The sequence below is a fragment of the Chlorocebus sabaeus genome, chromosome 25 (genome assembly GCF_047675955.1).
Source record: "Chlorocebus sabaeus isolate Y175 chromosome 25, mChlSab1.0.hap1, whole genome shotgun sequence".
NCBI lineage: Eukaryota > Metazoa > Chordata > Mammalia > Primates > Cercopithecidae > Chlorocebus > Chlorocebus sabaeus.
Window position 1 is genome coordinate 53,529,865 of NC_132928.1, and position 17,079 is coordinate 53,546,943.

The following is a 17,079-nucleotide window of genomic DNA, read 5'->3' on the forward strand; positions in this document are numbered from 1 at the left end:
TAATTTGCTAGGCTACCATAACAACATACCACAGACTAGGTGGTTTAAACACCAGAAATTTATTTTCCCACAGTTCTCAAGGCCAGTAGTCCAATTTCAAGTTATCAGCAGATTTTATTACTCTTGAGGTTTCTCTTAAATGTGCAGTAATTTGTTATGGCAACAACAAAAGGTAATACACTGTGGCTGACACTGCAGAGGATGCCAATACTGAACTCAACTTATAATTTCTTCAGAAGTATTATTAAGATCTAGTTACATCTTGGTACAAACCAGCTGTTTGAGAGTGGTATACAGCAAAGAAAGAATGAGGAATGGTGCATGAGAATCAGTTTTTACTTGTGACAGTGGTTCAACGGATTGGAAACCAAGATGTGCTCTTGAATCATTTAGAGTGATGTCAAACAGAGATGACCCAGATTCAGCAAGGCAACCCTCAGTTGTTGAACATGGGGTGGAGCGCCAAGATTTTGGCCATCAGCTTTATTGCTTCGACCTATTTTTTTCCAAACTGAAGGTGAAATACCAGTTTCTACTATCTCACAACAAAGTGATAAATGCAAATATAGTTGATGAACTGGTTTAATGGTAGATGCTCAGGTCTCTGTGTGAGGGACGACTTACAGTGTGATAAAAGACATACCTGCTGTACCTGAATAAAGCAAATTACGAAAATAAGAATTACCACACTGATTCAGAGAATAAGAGGAGTTATTGTCAGAGTAAAGCTTGCTTTACTTCACATTACCCTCAAAGGTTAAAAATATGCCCCGAAAACTAACTTTTCTCCAAGGTTGCTATACACATCTAATCAAAGTCATTGTATCCAAATACCATCCATTCTTCAGGGTTGTTTATACAAGTTCACAATTTAGTGGTACTTTAGCATTCTGTTTCTTATGTAATTCAGTGGTGTAATTCTTTTGTTGCAGGCTTCTCTCCTGGGAACTTGGGCATGAGTCCAGGGGGATTGGGATGGAAGGCCATCTGAGAACTATTAATCACATTCAAGCTCATTCCTTCTCTCCGATAACCATGATTTGTCCCTAAACCAAACTTGTATACATCATTTCTCTTTGCCACCGGTTGAATTTCCTATCATGAAACTTCCAAGTTGCTTATGTAAAGAACACTCAATCTTTTTAGCATTACCGTAATCACACCCATAAATTACTATAGGTTAGGCATAACAAATCAGAACATCCAACATTTTTGAGTACTGACATGACACTTAAAGGAAATGCTTATTGGAGCATTTTGGATTTCAGATGTTTGGATTTGGGATGCTCAGCTGGTACGTGTAATGTAAATTTTCAAAAATCCAGAAAAATCTCAAACACTTCTGGTCCCAAGCATTTCAGATAAGAGATCCACAACGTGTAACAGTAGAGGACTCCTGCTGTGAACTCAAGTTAGTTCAGAACCTCTTTGGGCCTCAGAAACACTGGACCCTTTCCTCCTTTTCCACATAGTACTGATACTATATCTCATCATTTCATGATTTTGTTCTGTCTTGACTATGAACTTACATTAAGTTAATATTGCATAGTATAAAAATAACTTCAGGAGTGATAGGAGTGGGTATTAGAAGCGCTATTATTTACTCACTACTCAAGGCATTAGGCAGAAAAATATCACTCACCATCTAGGAAGGAGTCTTGATGCAAATTATAATGGACAATGTACTGTTTTAAACATTTCTTGATTCCAACTATATCCACTTTTCCAGATCACTTTATACTACATTACAAACACAGGTGGTCAAATCTATGGAGCAAAAGACTTGTAACATTATCTGCTATGTTTCAATGTGAGGTGTTTTTTTCCCCTTCTGCCCTTTAATACCACCTCATAATGACACCAATTGATGTGTTCTTATAGAATTCATTAGACCTAATTTTGTTTTGGCTTATGATCTTTATGTGGATCTAAACCTTCCTGTACCTTCATAAAATATGTATTCATTCACCATATATAAAACTATTAAATATTTTTCCAATCAATGTTGGTTTTCCTAATCTTGGGCTTTTTTTTTTTTTTAAATTTTCTGTCACCCACACCTGAGTGTAGTGGTGTGATCACAGCTCACTGTAGCCTTCAATTCCTGGGCTCAAGTAATTCTCTCGTTTCAACTCCTGAGAAGCCAGGACTAAAGTCACGCATCACCACACTCAGCTAATTTTTAACTTTTTTTTTTTTTATAGAGATGGGGTCTCGCTATGTTGCCCAGGCTGATCTTGAACTCCTGACCTCAAGCAGTCCTCCAACCTCAGCCTCCCAAAGTGCTGTTATTACAGACATGAGCCACTGCCCCTGGCCCTCGGGTTAGCTTTTTTTTTTTTTTTTTTTTTTTTTTTTGAGATGGAGTCTCGTTCTGTTGCCCAGGATGCAGTGCAGTGGTACAATCTCAGCTCACCATTATCTCTGCCTCCCGGGTTCAGGGGATTCTCCTGCCTCAGCCTCCCGAGTAGCTGGGACTACAGGTGCGCACCACCATTCCTGGCTAATTTTTGTAATTTTAGTAGAGACGGAGTTTCACTATGTTGGTCACGGTGGTCTCAAACTCCTGACCTCATGATCCACCCACCTCAGACTCCCAAAGTGCTGGCATTACAGGTGTGAGGCACTGTGCCAGGCCTAGTTTAGCTTTTTAATGCCATCTTCAGTTTATTTTACATCACTAATTTACCAGGAAAATCACATTAACTTAATAACAAAACTTAACAGGAAACTATTGTTTACTCAGATATTTGGTTAGACAGCAATCTGGGCAAGCAGGTAATAAACCCTGCAGGTGGGTCAGGAACCTGTTACAAAGGGCAGAGCTAGCTGCAGACGGAAACCAGCACCCTTATCTTCCTAAAATACATTTGGATAAGACACCTCAGAAATAATGCCTGGAAAGTTCAATCCGCTTGGTAATTCCATTCCATCTTAACTCCATTAGACAGTATCAGTGCTTTTGCTAGAAGACTGGATTTTCTCTGGTCATTTTTGTGGTTTATATTTAACAACATGATGGTATTCTTTTAACTATGTGGGTTTTGTTTTCATTTTACATTTACTTTCATTTTTTCTTGTTTTCTTCTCCTATTTGTTACTTCTCCTAAGTTGTCTTCCTTCTTGTGTGTTGTGTTTCGCCATGCTTCCTCTTTTTTCTTCTGCTTTCCCAGAAGATCTTGCCAGTAGAAATTAATAAGGACTGTGTACTTTCAGTCATTACATTTATGTATTCAGCTAGTACATTCATCCGGTACAAAAAGGAAATTCTATTGCATCACATACTCTCAGCTTCCTTTTGTGAATTTAGATTTTATAAAAAATACATTGCAAAGAGGTAATACTAAGCACCGATGATTTTTTTTTCCCCCCAGGAGACTTCTCAGTTGGGGTCATACTACTTTCTGTCTCAGCCCATTTTCTGCTGCTATAACAGAATACAACAGACTGGGTAATTTATAAAGAAAATACATTTATTTCTCACAGTTCTGGAGCCTGGGAAGTCCAAGAGCACAGTGCCCGCATATGGGGAGGGTCACCTCATGGTGAAAGGCCCAAGACAGCATGACAGACAGAGAGGCAAGATAGGAGCCAAATTTATCCAGTTATTAGAAACCCACTCTCCTGCAATAACTAACAGTACTCCTCATGACCTAATCACCTCTTGAAGCTCTCAACTCTCAACACTGTTACAATGGCAATTACATTTCAACATGAGTTTTGGGGGATACATTCAAATCACAGCAGTCCTCAGAATAAGCAACTTGGAAGGAAACTCGCTCTGTCGCCCAGGCTGGAGTACAATGGCAGGATCTCGGCTCACTGCAACCTCCACCTCCTGGGTTCAAGACATTCTCCTGTCTCAGCCTCCCAAGAAGCTGGGATTGCAGGTGTGCACCACCACGCCTGGCTAATTTTTTATATTTTTAGTAGAGATGGGGTTTTACCATGTTGGCCAGGCTGTTCTAGAACTCCTGACCTCGAGTGATCCATCCACCTCTGCCTCCCAAAGGGCTGAGATTACAGGCTTGAGCCACCGTGCCGAGCCTGGAAGGAAACTCTTTCACATTCCCCACATCATCAATTACAGGACAGTGTTGTGTGTTTTTCCTTTTCTTTCTTTTTGAGACCGAGTTTCACTCTTGCCCAGGCTGGAGTGCAGTGGCGTGATCTCGGCTCACTGCAGCCTCTGCCTCCTGGGTTTCTTGGGTTCAAGCAATTCTCCTACCTAAGCCTCCCAAGTAGCTGGGACTACAGGAGCATGCCACCACTCTCGGCTAATTTTTGTATTTTTTTAGTAGAGTCGGGGTTGTGCCATGCTGGGCAGGCTGGTCTCAGACTCCTAACCTCAACTGACCACCTACCTCAGCCTCTCAAAGTACTGGGATTACAGGCATGAGCCACCGCATCCGGCCGATCACAGTGTTTTCAAAGTGTTAGTCACTTGCCTCAGATTCACCTGGGTGCTGGTACAAATGCACATTCATAAGGTGGAGCTCAGAAATCTGGTTTTTAACAAGCTCTCTAGGTGATTCTTCCGGGTACTAATGTTTGAGAACCATGGGGGTAGCAATATGTTTAGCAAATAATAGGTCCATAATAACTATTTGATGATATGTTACTAAGGGCGTATTAAACTATGCCCTTAGTAACTTCCAAATATGTCTCTCATGTGCTGAACTTTCTCCTTTGCCTTAACCCTGTGTTTTCAACCATTGCCTACTCCTTGAGTTTTTTTCCTCCCATTCTTTGAGTTTTTTTCATCCCACACTCATTCAAAACATTCAAAACTAAACCATCTACTGGACACCTCCAATCCTGTCATTAAGTTATTGTTATGCCAGAAGTCATGTTTGGAGTCATTTCTGTTTGTTTCATCATTTTTAAGCAACATATTGGCCATTGTGTCAAGCACTGAAATAGACGGTGATGAATACCACAGATACGGGTCATACTCTCAAGGATGGTAAAGATAGTTTTACAGAGAGTAATTAAACTTTATGCTATCAGTTCCTTAGTGTTTTCCTCAGAATAGTCCCTTACTTTGTCACCATCCTAATCTAGAATCTTATTTATGCTCGAACTGCTTTAATTTTTCCTAGTCTCTTTGTTCCTAATTTCCCATCTCTTCTGAAAGATTAATCTCTTGAAAAATTAATCTTTAAAATATTACAGATGTTTTTACCACACTTAATGCCTCATTTCTGTGAAAGTTGTCATAATCAAAATGGAATTATATGGGCTCGGTGATACACAACTACAGTCCAGCTACTTGGGAGGCTGAGGCAGCAGGGTTGCTTGAGCCCAGGAATTTGGGGGCTGTACTGTGCTATAGTCTTCCCTGTGAATAGTCACTACATCCCAGCCCCATCTCTTAAACAAAAGGTGGGGGGGAAGTCACTAACACATTTTTTAAAATGCCGAAAAATAGATTCAGAGGTCATGAAGAGAAGGGGTCTCATGCTTGCACACCTGATGACAAAAACTATCACAAAGAACTGCAAAAGCCACAATCTTTTTTTTTTTTTTTTTTGAGACGGAGTCTTGCTCTGTTGCCCAGGCTGGAGTGCAGTAGCACGATCTTGGCTCACTGCAACTTCCACTTCCCAAGTTCAAGCGATTCTCCTGCCTCAGCCTTCCAAGTAGCTGGGATTACAGGTGCCCACCACACCAGGTTGATTTTCGTATTTTTAGTAGGGACGGGGTTTCACCATGTTGGCCAGGCTGCTCTTGAGCTCCTGACCTCAGGTGATCCACTGGTCTTGGTCTCCCAAAATGTTGGGATTATGGGCATCAGCCACCGCGCCTGGCCAAAAGCCACAATCTTACATAAAAAATACTTTTGCGAAAATATCTGCCCGGCAACTTCCCGTCCAGTCTCCGACTGGTGTCACCTTGTTACTGATTTTTGCAGCCAAGGATAATGATTTAAAAACAATTACGTAATTTTCATTTAAAAAAAAAAAATTCAAAAACCTTTGTCTGCCTTTACCTCCTTGAATATGCAAATAGTTTACTAAGTCATGAGTATTTTCACAATACTTTACTCCCAAATAAATATATAAGAATCATAAAATGATAGAATTGAAAAGGATAAAAATCAGTTTCTAACTTCCACCCCTTAGAATGTAGCAAATGAAAATCTATCATCTATCCATCATCTATCTATCTATCTATTTATCTATCTATCTATCTATCTTATTTTTTTGAGACAGGGTCTCTGTCTCACAGGCTGGAGTGCAGTGGTGCGATCTCCGCTCCCTACAGCCTCAACCTGCCCAGCTCAAGCAATCCTTCCACGTCGGCCTCCCGAGTAGCTGGGACTACAGGCCTGCTGCCACCATGCCCAGCTAAATTATTTGTACTTTTTGTAGAGACGGGGTTTCGCTGTGTTGCCCAAGCTAGTCTCTAACCTCAGGTTCAGCTTCCAGGCTCAGGTGATTCGACCCCCTAGGCCTCCCAAAGTGCTGCCCATGACAGGCACGAGCCACCGCCCCCGCCTACAATCAATTTTCAATATTCTAAAAAAGCCTACCAGAAATTGTGTATTTTCTGGCGGTATTAAATGCTAGGTTTCCTTGTTTTGTGCTAGAATTTTATCAGATCCACAATAAACCTAGGTTCTGACTGAGCTGGGTCTGACTGGGCAAAATCTGTTTTCCCATTATTATGTTCAATTTGGCAAACAGCTTTTCAAAATACAGGAGTGAAGTCGTGGTCTACTACTAAAATTGGTAACACTTGCTACAAGGTTTGCAATTTGCAGAAAATTTCACTGACTTCATCTTAACTTATTCCTCACAAAACTGTGGAATCACCATCAGTAGAGCAGGAGGCGTTGGTTCAATGCAGTGCTGTTTGCAACCTCTCGGAGCTTCTAGGTTCTTTCCGTGAGTCTCCAGCTTGCGAGAACCTTCATTCCGCGATTCGGAAGCACCTGCCTACCCCTCAGGAGGCAAGAGACAGCTCCTTCTTCCCGTTCCGGAACATGGTGCGTTCGCACGCATGCGTAACACGGTGACTCCGCGCTTGCGCCGATATTCTCCGCTTGGGGCGGATACCCTGGGAACGTGTGAGCGACCGCGCCCGGCGCGCGCGTGCGCAGTCGCATTTTGAGGGTTTCCGCCCTCTACATTCCCGTCTTTCAAACCGCCCCACCACCTCTACCAATCATTCCACTCTCCTCGACTCTTTTACTGTATTAGGACGGTCTGGTCTCTGGCACGTTTTCTGGAGCGAAAACGGCTTGGGACTGGGAGACTCCCTTTGCCAGGAACCCAAATCCCCGAAGGCGCGGCATTTGTGTTTGAGCGCAGCCCGCCTGCGTCCCCAGTTGTATCCCCTGCCGCGCCCGCCTCTTCCGCCGCTCTTGCGCGCGCGCACGGCCGGCCACGGCGCGTCGGGGTTGGCTGCTGCCGCGACAGCTGCGGCGGCGGCCTCGACAGCGGTAGTGTCTTCTACTCCGCTTTTTCAGTTTCCTCCGCCCCCTCCGGTCGGACGCTGTTGTGTGGTTGCCTTAAAAAAAAACGCAACTTTATTGTTCCTCAGCCCCACCTCCCGGCTCGGCGGGCGTCCGCAGGATGCACTAAGGCGGCGAGGAGGTGAGGCGGCGGAGGGTCGAGGTCGCGGTCCCTCTCCTCCGAGCGTCCGGCCGGAGGGGAGGGAGTCACGATGTCTGGTAGCCGCCAGGCCGGGTCGGGCTCCGCTGGGACTAGCCCCGGCTCCTCGGCGGCCTCCTCAGTGACTTCCGCCTCCTCGTCTTTATCCTCTTCCCCGTCGCCGCCTTCCGTGGCGGCTTCGGCGGCAGCGCTGGTGTCCGGCGGGGCGACCCAGCCCGCCGGCTCGGGCGGCCTCGGGGGCCCAGTGCGGCCTGTGTTGGTGGCGCCCGCCGTGTCGGGCAGCGGCGGCGGGGCGGTGTCCACGGGCCTGTCCCGGCACAGCTGCGTGGCCAGGCCCAGCGCCGGCGTAGGAGGCAGCAGCTCCAGCCTAGGCAGCAGCTCCAGCCTAGGCAGCGGCAGCAGGAAGCGACCTCTTCTCGCCCCTCTCTGCAACGGGCTCATCAACTCCTACGAGGACAAAAGCAACGACTTCGTATGGTGGGTTTGAAGAGCACTCCCTCCTTGTCCTTAAATTATGAGTTTCTGCCGCTTAGGCTCGGGGGCGGGGGGTTGCTTGTTGGAGAGCCTGGGATACTGGTCCTGTGGTGGTGTCTGCAGAGGGATTCGAGCGTTTGCAGGTTGGTGGAGTGAAGGAATGTTGGAGTAGCAAGGCAGGGTGGGGATAATAAAGAGGTAGATAAGTGTTGCAGAGGAGGAAGTGAAGGGAGTTTAGGGAATAAAGAGGGAAGAGGGTGGAAGGTCAAATAAATGGCTTTGGATAACAAAGTTGGCAAAGAGGTTGAGTCTTAAAATTTTTGGCTCTGTGATGAATTGAGCACCCAGTCAATCAGGAGTACTTGTTGAGATGAATTAAATTTGCAAATAGAGAGGACTAAGCTTCCTGGGATGCAGAGGGATGGAATTGGTCAGAATTTATTTGAAATATGGTAGATGATGCTGTAAACATAAGCATGGAAGTCTTATAAAGACATGCTTTTTATGATAATGTAAGTACCCATCGTATGCATGTGTAAATATCTCTCTCCTGACATTTCGAAGGATGGGCCACTTAGGAATCTGCTGTTAAGACGACTGTAGTCAAAGTCTGTTAACAAATTTTTCACTTTTCCACCAAGTGTCTTGAAAAGAGAGAACCAAATTTGTTAAATAACGTCCCTGTGTCAGATGTAACTGTTCTATACTGGATAACAGAGGATGCTGGAACTTCTGACTTGAGAAATGCTAGGTATAGACATTTTGTCATCATAGTTGGCATCTTGGATGATACAGAGTAGCATTTAGTCAGGACATTTGGGATGGAGGGGTTAGTCGTCGTATTAAGTGAAAGGTGGAGTTGATTGTGTTGCTTGAGAGTGTTTTGGAATTTTTATTGGGTTTTAGATATTGGTAGGATTATGAGAAGTAATTGCTGTTAGCTAGTTAAGAACTGGTAGTGTTTTGTACTTTCCCTTTTGAGGAAATTGTTGATCGAATATTAGGCATGTAGGAAGTTGGCTGCTTGCACAGTCGTTATGAGGGAAGTTGATTCAGATCAGGGTTGAAGATGGTCTGAGTTGGTGATGTTAAATATGATAGAGCTAGAAGTTGGAACTGTTAGGGACGTTATTGATTAGATTTACAGTTTCTAGTTCCTGCAGAAAAATGATGTCTTTATTCACCTTTCTGCTTTTTTGTACATTATTCTGGATCAGAATTAATCTGTTTTTCATTGAACATTGGAGGTATGATTGTTATTTATAAACAAGCAGTTTATGGTTGGGGCTGAGAAGTGTTTGCACCTACACAGTCGATAGTGCGAGTAGCTAATAAGCTAATGAAACAAAGGGGGGTGTGCAGAATTTAGTTGTCTTTTTAGCCACTGTTTGCATTTTCATTTTTAGTATACTTAACGAACACAAACATGTTAGTCTCCATGTAAGTACACTAAAATTGAGTAAAAGATGTGAGAAATAAAGAATCGATCTTTGTCATTCAGGAGATACTTGTATGACATTCACTGTTGGCCAGGCACCGTATGAACTTCAGTGCACTGTAGGCTATGCTATAGGGAATTGGGAACCCTGACTTTTTTTTTTAAAGAGTAGAAATTTGTATTTGAGACGGAGTCTTACTCTGTCACCCAGGCTGGAGTGCAGTGGGACCATCTTGACTCACTGCCACCCCTGCCTCCCGGGTTCAAGCAATTCTGGAGCCTCAGCCTCCCGAGTAGTAGCTGGAATTACAGGCAGCTGCCACCACATCTGACTAATTTTTTGTATTTTTAGTGGAGACGGGGTTTCACCATGTTGGCCAGGCTGGTCTTGAACTCCTGACCTCATGTGATCCGCTTGCCTTGGCCTCTCAAAATGCTGGGATTACAGGTGTGAGCCACCGCGGCCCTGAGTATTCCACTTTCTAAGAATCTCATTAGTTAATTATTTCTTTTTCTGGTGAGGTTTAATATTCAAAAGAATTAATTGAGAGTCTGATTTAAAACTCAAGCCAGGTTTGATTTTGGCCAGACTCTTGGGGTAGGATGATATGGATTAGGCAAGGCCCAAGGAATCCTTTTTTTTTTTTTCCCCCTCCTATTTGGCTCTGGGTCTTGTCTTGTATGCCCCAAGGTCAAACTGTGAACCAATTCAAATTATTTGTATGCTTTTATATTTAAATGAAGCCCAAGTTTGAGTAATGATAATTTCTTATTCATTTATGGGACATTTTAAAGATATGCATATGCTTCACATTTTATTTTATCCTTAGAACAATTCTGTGATGTTATATATAACCTATTTTTAATACAATACTAATTATTTTCTCATTGAGGCACAGAGAAGTAATTTTGTTTCTCATTGGACAGGTAAGGACAAAGTGAGAACTCAGATTTCCCAGTTCTCAACTTTGTGTTTTCTTTGTGTGCAGTTAGATAATTTCAGATCTGTAAGTTCAAGTACATGTATTTGGCCTAGTGGTTCTTAAGGGGCATAGATTGGAGGAGAAGCAGCTGTTTCATAATCATATGAGATAAATGTTTTATCCCTCACCATTCCCTTTTCTTACCTACCCACATCCCAAGAGAACGTATCTGAATTGGAGGCTGGGGTGGGCAGTGTAGTTTGCATATGCTCCCCTGGTGATAGGAATATGTCCTTCTCCCCTCCTTGAGAACTGTTGATTTAAATAGTCACATACCTAATTTCAGTAATAAACACTGGCCTCTCTTGACTTAAAGTAAGTTTATATTTAATTGCAGAATTGATAAACAGTTTAGGGGTTTAGGTTTCATTTTTGTTTTTTATTTGACACAAAACGTTGAAGGTATTATCAAGTTGAATAATTTTAACAGTGTTTTATTGATGGGGAATCTAATACAGGACAGTAGTATTTAGCTTGACATTGGATACATCTTCAACATTCAAAGGAAATCTGTTATTTTGATTTTTTGCAAAATTTTATTATATGGTTCATTTAACTAGACTATGAGTCTGATCTATATTTGAAAGATGAGTTCTGTTTTTTGTACTGACTCCTTTTTAAAACAATTCTATAACTGCTGCATTTTTATTAGGTTTTCCAACTATCTCAAATGAAGTTTTCTACCTCTACAAGTCCCAGCCATTCTTGCAGCAGAAATATGCGTTTGCATGTAGATAGTAAGCTCTTTATGAGAAAGTTGACTTTAGTCATCTGCTTGATAGAAAGTAGTTAGGATCTACATTAAATAGATCTATCATTCAGTAAATATGCGACTGCCTATTTTGTGTTAAGCTAAGATTTTCTCTTCTTAAGGAGCTCGTGATTTAATTTGAAGAATGGCTTTTAACTGTGTAATTATAATATAACCTGGTATCATTGCCTCTCTTAGTATCATGGCAGATGTTAGTACCATTCCTTTTTCTTAGTGCCATGGCAGATGTTAGATACTCTCATGGACTGTGCATAGCACAATATATAGCCATTACCTATTAATTACATTTAGCACTAAAGATGAAGCCCATTGATCATTCTTGTTAATATAACTGGTTTCCTTTTTTTTTTTTTTTTTTTTTTCCTGTTTTTGAGACAGGGCTCTCCCTATGTTGCCCAGGCTGGTCTCGAACTCCTAGGCTCAGACAATCTTCATCGCTTAGCCTCTCAAAGTAGCAGGAATTAGAGATGGCAACCACCGCCAGTAATCCCAGGCTATTTTTAATAGTCTGAAAAACGCCTGGCTCTGTTTTTCAGACTATTAACAAGTGAGGGTGGGCACCTTGGTTCACGCCTGTAATCCCAGCCCTTTGGGAGGCCAAGGCAGGAGGATTGCTTGAACCCAGCAGTTCTAGATCATCCTGGGCAACATGACGAAACCCCATTTCTACAAAAAATACAAAAATTAGCCTGTGTGGTGGCGTGTGCCTGTAGTCCTAGCTACTCAGGAGGCTGAGGTGGGAGGATCACTTGAGCCTGTGATGTCAAGTCTGCAGTGAGCTATGACTGTGCCACTGCACTCCAGCCTGGAGGACAGAGTGAGACCCTGTCTCTGAAAAAAAAAAAAAAAAGGGAAATAGAACATATCACAGAATCTGTCGTAATAAAGATAGTAACAGTTTGTGCAGCAATGTATATGCAATGTATTTCTCACTGGGTACACTGGTAAAAATTTTTTTAAAGTCACTGAATTGTAGGACTGAATTTCCTATGATAGATAGGAAAGTGGAAAGTTCAAGTGGCTTTTCTTTTTAGACCATTGTGAGCTTCCAAGACTAAATGTATTTTAAAGAGCTGTTAAAGCATATTCAGTTACTGGAATGAACCAGCATTTATTATATTATTATTATAGTAACATCTGTCAAGAACTTACTTGAACGTGCAAAAGTCAAACTTGATGCTTCTTTTGCTTTATAATACATGTGCCATTTGGATGACAATGATGAAACATACTCTGCAGGAGATGGCATATTTTATCAGACCTGTTGGTACTGTCAGACCTATGGACTATCAGATGGTGGGGCATCAGCATCAATGGCAGCAGAAGACTTCGGTGGGTGATTTAAATGGTAGAGAAAATAAAGATGATTATGAAACAGGATAGGAAGACTATTAACTTTGAATTGTGATCTATAAATTGAGAAGGTGGTACTTGTGCAGTAGTAATTCATTACTAAAGAATGTGTTGATAAGCAGTTACCTTTTCCTTTTACAAATTTTTAAACCTTTTCTGATAATGAGCCAACATTACATAGGTGGGTATGTTCCATCTAAGAACTGTTACTGATTAAAGTACCTAGCCTTAAACCTTGTTGCTTACTATTCCTTCTTGTATGTGTATGTTTGTTCTTAATGGTGATTTCTTCGTGTTTTATATTATTATTTCAACCTGCTACCCTTTTCCTCAGAAAACTTCCATAGGTTGGGGGGAAAGGCTTTTTTGACGGTGGAATTAGCCCATCGTCTTTTTCCTGTTAAAATTTGTATTACAGGGTGAGTATCCTTTATCTGAAGTGCTTGAGACCAGAAGTGTTTTGGATTTTAGGGGTTTTTTTTGGGGGGGGGGTTTGTTTTTGAATTTTGGAATATTTACATTATATTTACCAGGTTAGCATCCTTAATCTGAAAAACCTGAAATCCAAATTGCTCCAGTGAGCATTTCTTTTGAGAGTCATGTTGGCACTGAAAAAATTTTGGATTTTGCATGATTTTGCATTTCAGATTTTCAGATTAGGGGTATTCAATCTGTATACCAAATAAAATGTCTTTTAAGCTGGGCATGATGGTGCATGCCTGTAGTCTCAGCTCCAGGAGTTTGAGTCCATCCTGGGCAATGTAGTGAAACTCTGTCTCTCAAAAGTTAAAGTGCTTTTAAAATTCTTGATCTGTTTTTATATGTGGTGTTGTCTGTAGGACAAAATTCTGTAAGCATTCAGGTTTTTGTGTAGACTTGTCTTTGCCTTCTACCTTACTCGTTCTTTGTCCTCTTTATGTATGTATGTATGAGCCAAGTTCTATTCAGATAGGTTGGTACTTTCTCAAACAATATATTCACTGAGAGTAACATGTTTTTCTTTATATCCTAAAATATGTTAGTTGTCCTTTCATTTTTCACAATTAAGTTTTATGAACTGATTTTGCCTCTGTTTCTATATAAAGTGGAACATAGAATGCAGTAGGTGGTCTGATTTCTGTTTATTGTATTTCTGGTGTAACCATTGGGAATCAATCCTTGTGTCCTAATCTCTGGTTTGGGATGGTACATTTCTTCCCCAAATTCAGAATTGGAACATATAATCCATTCTCAAGTGTCTAGTGCATAGGAATCATCTGTCTTTAGTACTAATTCACGGGTGGGCATTTGGCTCTAAATAGAGATAATGAAACAAAGTAGGCTTTGTAAAAATTACTGATGACTGTTTTGGGGGTACTTTTAGATACTTGCATCTCAAAGTTCATAAATGCCAAGTCCACTCAAGTGAAGATGGAATGTGTTGTACTGACAGTTAGTTTGGGACAAATACTCCTAATAGTAAGTGCTCAAATATAAATTGCTATTTGCCAAGCACTGTTTTAAAGGTTTTACATTACTTGCTTAATCTTCAGAACAACTGTTTGATATAGATGCTCTTATAGTTCCCATTTTGTAGATGAGGAAATGAGGCTCAAGAGAGGTTATATAACTTGTCTAAGTTACACAATTAATAATGGTGGTGCCAGTATTTATATTCAAACAATTTGACTCAGAGGTCAGGTTTTTAACCACTATTACAAATAGTTACCCAAGTTAACCACCTATTTCCTTGCCTTTATTTAGAGGCTGATTTTGTTTAAAATCAGCTTTACTAAGTTATAATTTGCATAAAATAAGTCATTGGTCGTAAGTGTGTAGTTGAATGAGTTTTGACACATGAATACACCTGTGCAGTCACCACCCTAATGAAGCTATGATACATTTCCAGAAAGTTGACTTTTGCCAATACTTCATACTCTGTGTCTACCTTCACACCTAACACCTCACAACCAGTGATCTGCTTTGTATTGCTGTCATTTTGCTTTTTCTGGGATTTCATATTAATGGAGTCCTTTAGTAGGTAGTCTTTTGTGTCTGGTGTCTTTCGTGTGGTATAATGTTTTTGAAATTCACTGATGTTGAATGTACTATTTTTTTTTCTTTTAATTGCTTAGTAGTATCCCATTATTGTATGGATGTAACATGAGCTGTTTATTTTCTGGTTAAAAGATTTTTGACTTGTTTCTAGTTTTTGACTATTATTTAGAAAATTCTGTAAGCATTCAGGTTTTTGTGCAAACACGTCTTCACATTTCTAGGGTAAAAATATCTAGTAGTGAATTGCTGGGTTCTATGCCAAGTATGTGTTTAATTTTAAAATAAACTGCAAAACTTTTTAAAAACTGCCTGTACCATTTTCCGTTTCCTTTTTTTCCTTTTTTTTTTTTTTTTTTGAGACAGAGTCTTGCACTGTCGCCCCAGCTGGTGTGCAGTGGCGCTCTCTTGGCTTGCTACAACCTCTGACTCCAGAGTAGTGATTCTCCTGCATCAGCCTCCCGAGTAGCCAGGATTACAGGTGCCTGCCACCATGCCAAGCTACATTTTTGTATTTTTAGTAGAGATGGGATTTCACTATGTTGGCCAGGATGGTCTCGATCTCCGGACCTCATGATCCTCCTGCCTTGACCTCCCAAAGTGCTGGGATTATAGGCGTGAGCATGCCCAGCCACCATTTTGCATTTCTACCAGCAACAAATAAAAGTTCTTATTGTTTCACGTTCTTGCTAGCACTCTGTGTTTTCAGTCTTTTAAATATTAGTCATTTTTGTGGATATGTAGTTTTGTCTCATTGTTATTAACATATTTTTATGTGCTTATTTTTCATTTGCATATCTTTTGTGAAGTGTCTCTTGTAATCTTTGGCCCTTTTTTTTCCCGTAAAATTGCTTGTCATCTTGCATTGTAAGGGTTCTTTATGTATTCTGCATACATCTTTTGTCAGACCTATGTATTGTGGTATTTTCTCTTAGTCTGTTGCTTATCTTTTCATTTTCTTAATAATTTTTTAAAGCACGAAAGTTTTTTCTTTTTCTAATGTATCGATAAAGTTTTCAATTTTGATTAAGTCCAAATTGATTTTTATTATTTTTAATTTTTGTGTTCTAACTAAGAAATTAACATGAAATTAGAAAACATTCTCGTGTATTTTCTTCTAGAAGGTTTATAGTTTTCTTATGGTTATGATCCATTTCAAGTTAGTTTTTATATACTGTGATAAGGGTTGAAGGCTTCATTAATATTATAACATCATATGTTGAAAAGATCATCTCTGTTCATTGAATTTTCTTGGCACCTTTCTCAAAGGTTAACCATATATATGAGTTTATTTCTGCAATTTTTATTCTGTCCCGTTGGTGTATATATGTTTATCCCTACATGAGTGCCATACTGTTTTGATTATGGTATCATTATAGTACATCTTGAAATCAGGTAGTGTAATTTTCATCCTTTATTTCAAAGTTGTTTTGGTTGTTTAGGTTCTTTACATTTCCACATAAATCTTAGGATTATCTTGCCAATTTCTACAAAAAAGGATGTAGGATTTTAATTTTGGTTACTTTGAATCTGTGATTTAATTTGGGAAGATGACATCTTAACATTATCGAGTCTTTTTAATCATGAACATAGTATATTTCTCCAATTATTTAGGTCTTCTTTAATTTCTCTTAGCAGTGTTTTATACTTTTCAGTTTGGGTTTTTCACCATATTTTTAAAATTTATCCCTAAGTATTTTATGTTTTTGATGGTGTTCTAAATTTTGTTCTTTTAATTTCAACTTCTAATTGTTGCTAGTATGTAAATACACTATTTTTTATGTTGTCCTTGTATTTTATGAAATTTTAAGTTTACTTACTAGTTCTAATAGTTTTTTGGTAGAACCTGTAGGATTTATAAGAAAAACATCCATGTTATCTGTATATAAATATACTTTTACATCTTTTAAATTTATATGCCCTATTTAAAAAACATACATTAATGGATTTGTTTGATTGGGTAATTGTTTAAAAGGATTTTTTGGACCTTTATTAGTGAGGGATACTGGTCTGTGATTTTCTTCTAATTTATTTCTAGTTTTCATATCACACTGTATGGGTTTGCTTTGGCTGCCATAACAAAATACCACAGATTAGGTGGCTTAAATTTATTTGTTTTCTCATAGGTAAATAGAAATAGAAATAAATAGAAATTTATTTTCTCATAGGTCTGGAGGCTAGAAGTACAAAACAATGTGTAGGCAGATTTCGGTTTCTTCGGAGGCCTGTTTCCTTTCTTTCTTTTTTTAAAAGAGGTGGTCTTACTGCATCACCCAAGCTGGAGTACAGTTGCACCATCACTGCTCACTGCATCCTCAAACTCCTGGGCCCAAGGGATCCTCCTCCCTCATCTTCCTAGTGGTTGGCTCTACAGGCACGTGTCACCACACCTGGATACTTTTTATA

At 40.2% G+C, this 17,079-nt stretch overlaps 1 protein-coding gene across 6 annotated transcripts in view; it reads left to right on the plus strand.

Annotated features, from left to right (window-relative positions):
- The first annotated feature begins 7,322 nt into the window (after window positions 1–7,322).
- COP1 (COP1 E3 ubiquitin ligase) overlaps window positions 7,323–17,079 on the plus strand; it is a 259,066-nt gene continuing 249,309 nt past the window's right edge. For 5 of the 6 annotated variants that reach the window (XM_007989395.3, XM_007989399.3, XM_007989398.3 and 2 more), the window contains exon 1: window positions 7,323–8,096. In XM_007989395.3, coding sequence (XP_007987586.1) covers window positions 7,672–8,096 — 425 coding nt within the window. In that variant the 5' untranslated portion in view covers window positions 7,323–7,671. The remainder of the gene's footprint in view (window positions 8,097–17,079) is intronic. The other variant, XM_073011749.1, reaches the window with a different exon arrangement.